The sequence below is a fragment of the Mytilus edulis genome, chromosome 7, assembly GCF_963676685.1.
Source record: "Mytilus edulis chromosome 7, xbMytEdul2.2, whole genome shotgun sequence".
NCBI classification, from domain to species: Eukaryota; Metazoa; Mollusca; class Bivalvia; order Mytilida; family Mytilidae; genus Mytilus; species Mytilus edulis.
The window spans coordinates 68,183,577-68,190,330 of NC_092350.1; the positions used below are offsets into that span (position 1 = coordinate 68,183,577).

Here is a 6,754-nt window from a genome sequence, read left to right on the forward strand (position 1 = left end):
CGAACCATCTATAATCTGGTGTTTAGAATGTGACAAAGGGTTTTGTTCTGAATGTAAAGAACATCACCGCATATCAAAGGAAACACAAAAACATTGCACTGTGCCAATACATGAGTACCAGACAAAAACATGGGATATTTTACAAATCAATCAAACATGTGCCATACATAACGAGCAGTACACAATGTATTGCAAAACGCATGAAAGCTTTTGCTGCGGTGGTTGCATTGTAGAAAATCACATTGGATGTCGAGACTTCGACCAATTGGCTGATGTAATTCATAACACTAAACTTTCAAATGCCTTCTATGAAATGGAACAATCATTAGTAGAACTCTCAGACAATATTCGTATAATTCGAAATAACAGAGAAAATAACATGAAGAAGATATTTCATAAGAAAATGCAAATCGAACAGGATATCAAACAAACCAGGATTACAATAAACAATCATTTAGACATCATACAAGAGGACTTTATAAAAAAGTTAAATGCAACTGAAGTAAATGAAAGTAAAAGAATTAGGGAACTACTGTATTTATTGGAGGAAAATGAACGAAAAATAACTGAATACCGAACAAACATTGAAAATATCAAGCAATTCGCTACAGATCTTCAGACATTTATTTTCATGAAGGAGGTAGAAAAAAAAGTCTCAAGCAAAGACAAATTCCTCCAGTCGGTGATTAACAGCGATAACTTTAAAGAACGCGAACTATATTACAATGCCAATGCCGCTTTGCAAGATTTACCAATTGATATCACAAATTTTGGAGAAGTAAAAATTACGACAAAACAATGCGATTTAGTTCTAACAAGTTGGAAAGACAAACAAGCCCAAATAATACTGCCGCACGTATTATCCGAGTCATTCTCAATACCCAGTTTGGAGCTGTTTCAAAATATTAGTACCATAGGATCTTACATAAGGGGCTGTTGTTTGTTACCAGATGGCAAAATGGCATTTGCGTCTGATTTAGGTAAAGCTGTAAGAGTATTCAACTTCAACGGCACCAAGGACTTTGAAGTGAACATGCCAACATTTGCATTCGACAAAGCGTATATCAGTCACGACAACACACTTGCTGTAACATCGGGAGATTCAGGTACGAAATGTATAACAATCATCGACATACAAAACAAACAAATACAGAAAATAATACCAGTTGATTCGTATTATTATGGCATAGCAGTGACAGACAACAAATTAATTTGTTCTACAGCAGGAAAAGGAATTCAACTGATAAATCCGCACAAAAACTCAACATTTGATATAGTCTGCGAAGAAATACCGGCGTGCTGTTACGTGGCAACATTTGGTGACACAATATACCATACAAATAACCAATTAAACACTGTAACATGTTTTGACCTGCAAGGAGTAGTGAAATGGAAATTTAAGAATAAAAGTGTCCTAAGGTTTCCATGTGGTATATCAGTAGACAAAGATGGTAAAGTGTACGTAGTAGGGAACTCATCAAACAATGTAGTAGTCATATCATCTGATGGACATAAATACAAAAAGATATTACAAACAAGGGTTGATCTTTCCAGTCCCTATTCACTTGATTATAACAGAAGTATTAATCAGTTGCTAGTTTCTGATTTTGAAACGAAGGCAGTGACTTTTACCTTGATTTGAATATTTATCATGTACCATTACTTTACATTTAAACAAAATACCGCAAAATAATATATATTTACCCCACTGATGTTGTTATAGAAAAATGGTTTCTTTATTGTTATATTTTTTTATACATTGTTTCGAGTGATAAATAATGTTTTCGTACAAAGAAACATAGACTGGTTAAGCTTATTCTCCTGTTTATTTGTAAAAGAATGAGGCGAGATATATCAAATAGTCAATTAAAACTCATGGATCGATGAAAGGCTAGTACATCCATTGCAATTAACGAAAGACCACTTGCATACTGCCATCACAAACACTACAAACATATGTGGTGGATCTCCCGCGGTACATTATTTACGACAAATTACAATACAATTATCGTTAAAATATTCTCCTGTTTATTTGTAAAAGAATGAGGCGAGATATATCAAATAGTCAATTAAAACTCATTGATCGATGATAGGCTAGTACATTCATTGCAATTAACGAAAGACCACTTGCATACTGCCATCACAAACACTACAAACATATGTGGCGGTTCTCCCGCGATGCGGAAAGGTTTCAAGATTGAGCTCAGCTAGTTATACTTATCATGTTCAACTTGGTCAAAACAATAATTACGTCCATTTTCAAAACTTGTATGCAAGATTGCCATTAGTTTATTATGACCAGATAGTGTTTATTTTATTCTTTGAATGCAAATCTTGGAGTGCAGTAGATAGTACCTGCGAATTTTTGAATTATAACAATACTTATTCAATCTGCCGTACCATTTGATCTCAAAATTACACAATTATTGCAACTAAAGAATCAGTAAAATGACATCAATTTAAGGCAACTACATTCTTGGTCCAGATGCTCATTTCGACCTTACATTTTTCTATGATGATATTATAGCTTCATAAATTGTAAAGTCAGATACATCGAATACCAACAAATAATTACCAGTGAAATGTTGTCGAGCACATATCAAATGAAATAACTGCATGTTAAAAAATTAAATCACGATATCATTGTGAATGTCAATTAGATCAATATGATGTACAAATATTTTTTTAAACAAATGTCGTTGGTGTGTCATTTTCTTTTGAAAAGATAAATGCATATTAGATTTCGTTTTCATAATTTCATTGATGAATAGACGAAATGCATCTATTTTTAATTTAGAATTATTTAAAAAATTACATTAACAAACATATCTTAAACAATAGAATATAAAGAAAGTTAACTCTATCATGTCTATGATAACGTAATATTACAAGACAAAAACACAGAACAAAAAAGCGATCGTTTGCTCAAACAATCTATACGTACTCGACCTGGGTATATGGAACATGTCTACAAACAATACCATATCGCAAGCGAAAACGTTGAGAATGTGTACTTACCAATGGCTTAAGTTATAAGTGTATAGCTGTCCTGAAAACAACCTGCACGAAACATAAAAAAAAACATATTGTTATGAGTTACTGTAAATTGGGAGATTGCTAATCATTAATCGAATACAATACGAAATGATTGAATAAAAGTTCATGTTCTTATTATATATATACATTTCACGATATTGTTGATTGAAACATATTGTTTAAAGGAAGCGCATTGAAATTTTATTGTAAATATATTCCGGGTAACTTGAATTTCATTGTAACTATGCCGGGTGACTTTCAATCGCTTAATGATTTTTTTTTCTAATTACCTTCATTTATGTGCGTTTGTTAGGTAAAAGAACATATTGTATTTAACAAAACTCTAAAAGTTTTAAATTGATATAATTATATTATTATATAAGATAATTTGATTCAAAAGAGGGATGAAAGATACCAAAGGGACAGTCAAACTCATAAATCTAAAACAAACTGACAACGCCATGGCTAAAAATGAAACAGACAAACAGACAAACTATATCTATTTGATAAATCTGAGATTCATGTAAGGATGGCAAAATCTGTTTTCAAATATATCTTTATTTTAATTTATTGTGGCTGTTGTCATGTCAGTTAAAAAGAAATAAATTATAATAGTTGAAACTAAAACAAAGTAAAGGCTAGTTGGTCAAGTATGGTCCAGACTGGTAGAGTAATGGTCAGACCTTTGATCGAGAACGGGTTAAAACTTATTCAGACTTGTCAAGTAATAGTTCAGACTATTTTTAATGGCAAAGATAAGGTCAAGTACAAATAAGTACAGTCGAGTATGACTAAGACTGGAGTCGAGTAATGTCAGGCCATTCAGACTGGTCGAGTAAAATTAGTACAATGGAGTACATATATAGGCCATTTCAGACTTTACTGGGTGAATGTAAAGGCATATCAAATATATGTTAAATGAATCGATAAACCATGTAAAGGAGTGTTTACAAATCTGACAAGACGATACATAATAATTTCCACACCGCTAGCGGAAACAAGTGTCTTTAAAAAGAGGGTATGATCCACAAATACCCCTAAAATGATATTAATTAATTATTATACTCTTCAGTGTAGAATTACACACATTAGGAGTAAGCAATACAAATACACAATGGTACATATGTATACAACGCAATACAATACAATAGAACATATTTTAAGTTCAATTTACAAATGTATGTCAAAATCGGGTGCCATTGTTCTGCTTTTGAGTTGTGCCGCTTTGTACAAATGCCAATAATCTCATTATTACTGTATACTGTTAAGACAAATCCAATTACCTCCCTTTGCATTCACAGAAAAATGTTTAAAGAACAGAACTATTTTGTAAACTATTCAACATGCATGAATAACATTGTTGTCGAAAGTGTACACTTAACAACGTACTGACATTTAAGTCAAATGTTAAACAAATTTAACATTGTTTAAATCTCCTTGCAAAACACAGAACAAAATGGTTTCATCTAAACATTGGAAAGTTTTAAAACTAGCATGTGTATTTTCTCTGTTAACACATAGCATGTAAACTGTAGTTTTGAATTCATGTGTAACTTGACAAAGTAAAATTATACAATAATACAATACTTTCTATATTCTTTTTTTATCAATAGTTACAACGTTTTTATTTTGTAGTTGGACATGTTCTCCTGATAGTTCTTTCTTTTTGACAATTGAGATGGACACTTTTTCACAGGACACTGTTAAGACTCATAATTATGATATACATACTTGGCATTCCAATGTTTGAGTTTAAGCCTTTTTGGTGAAGGTAAACACTGAGACGGGGTTTGGACGAACCAATGCAATACTTGAAACTTCATTATTGTTTTTGCTCTACTCTATTGTTACTTAGTTTTTGCTATCCGGCCTTCAATAGCTTACTAAACGGAATTTTGTTTTCTTTCCTTGTTGTAATCATACCATTCTATCTAGAGTAGATAAGCTATCTCTTGCTTATCATTCCAAATCTTCTTTTTTTATTATTGACAAATGCACAGTAATAAATAAAGTAGTATACCGCTGTTCAGAACTCGTAAACCGATGGGAAAAACGAGTAGGGGTAACAAACTAAAACTGAGGGAAACGTATTAAATATAAGAGGAGAACAACGACACAACATTAAAATGTAACACACACAGAAACGAACTAAGCATTAGACAAAATCCGTTGAGAATAACAAATATAACATCAAAACCAAATAAATGAATTTGGGATAGAAAAGTACCGTGACACGTCTTATAGTAATGTGAATTCACACTCAAATATAAGAGAAAACAAACGCCACAACGGAAACACAACGTTAAAATGTAACCCATGCAGAAAAGAACTATAATATAATAATGGCCATATTCCTGACTTGATACAGAACATTTTTTTAAAAAGAAAATGGTGGGTTGAACCTGGTTTCGGGGCATGCCAATGCTTTAACGGCAATGTTAAATATAACACTAAAATGACAACATAACATTACATGACTACAACACAAATAAATAGGAAAACATATTAAACAAAAAAAACCAAACAAATAATAGCTAACAAAAGGCACCAGGTTAAAATTTAATACGCCAGAAGTTTGTTTCGTCCACACAAAACTTACTAGTGACGCCCAGATAATAAACATATCATTCATTCACGTTAATGACTTGGTAGAGACCAGTGAACAAAACCCTTATTTCCAACACGTTCAGAAGGGTTTAACCTTCGTTTTTATTGTTAACACATTCACAAAATGATGTTCTGCAAATTAGCATTTATAAAAACGGAATCCATACTGATCATAGCATTTTGGCGTGCCTCAGTATTTATGCATCCAGAGTGTGTTTTTATGCTGTGGTCATTTTGTGTATTAGTGTCTTTTATTTGTTATTTGTCGGTAGAATTTGTATATACATGACAATTTAATATTCTTTGTTAACACGGTTTTTTGTTTTTATTATGAATAAAATATTGTTGACTGTTGTATCCCAATTTCTGTTCGTTTTTTCTCACACATTGTTCTCAATGCTATTTATGTGACGGTCACACAAGACACATGACACATGTTTAACTAGATATAAGACCAGGTTTAATCCACCATTTTCTACATGAGGAAATGCCTGTTCAAAGTCAGGATTACGACAAGATTGACCAATAACCTAGCATAATTCTCGACTATATCAACCAGTATTTTAAAATTGTGTTTCAAATTCATGGATTAATAAAATTGAGAATGGAAATGTGGAATGCGTCAAAGCCACGACAACAACCCGACCAAAGAGCAGACAACAGCAGAAGGCCACCAACTAGTCTTCAATGTGGCGAGAAACTCCCGCACCCAAAGGCGTTCTTCAGCTGGCCCCGAAATAAATATGCATTCTAGTTCAGTGATAATGGACGTCATACTAAACTCCGAGTTATACACAAGAAACTAAAATAAAAAATCATACCGGACAAACAAGGCATGTGTTCACCCCGTTACATTCTATCCGTTCCTCTTTAATATTGCATCCTGTATTCCTGTGTATGATGTTGGTTCTTAGCTTCATATATTTTGACAAACTTTATTCAAATTTTCCGTTGATAAATTTTAAAATTATTAAGAAACTTATGGTTCAACTTGACCCTAGATCAAATTTTAGTTTTATAATTATTATGTTTTTTCTCTTTTTTGAAACATGGCATGTTAACTGGCGTATTCAGTTTATACAAAATGTGACCATCACCATGTTTAACTCAA

The 6,754-nt window shown here is 32.3% G+C and overlaps 1 protein-coding gene across 1 annotated transcript; it reads left to right on the top strand.

Moving 5' to 3' along the window:
- The first annotated feature begins 313 nt into the window (after window positions 1–313).
- Window positions 314–1,642, top strand: LOC139483365 (uncharacterized). The gene has a single exon (XM_071267388.1). The coding sequence runs from the start codon at window positions 314–316 to the stop codon at window positions 1,640–1,642; it is 1,329 nt and encodes a 442-aa protein (XP_071123489.1).
- Window positions 1,643–6,754: the final 5,112 nt, after the last annotated feature.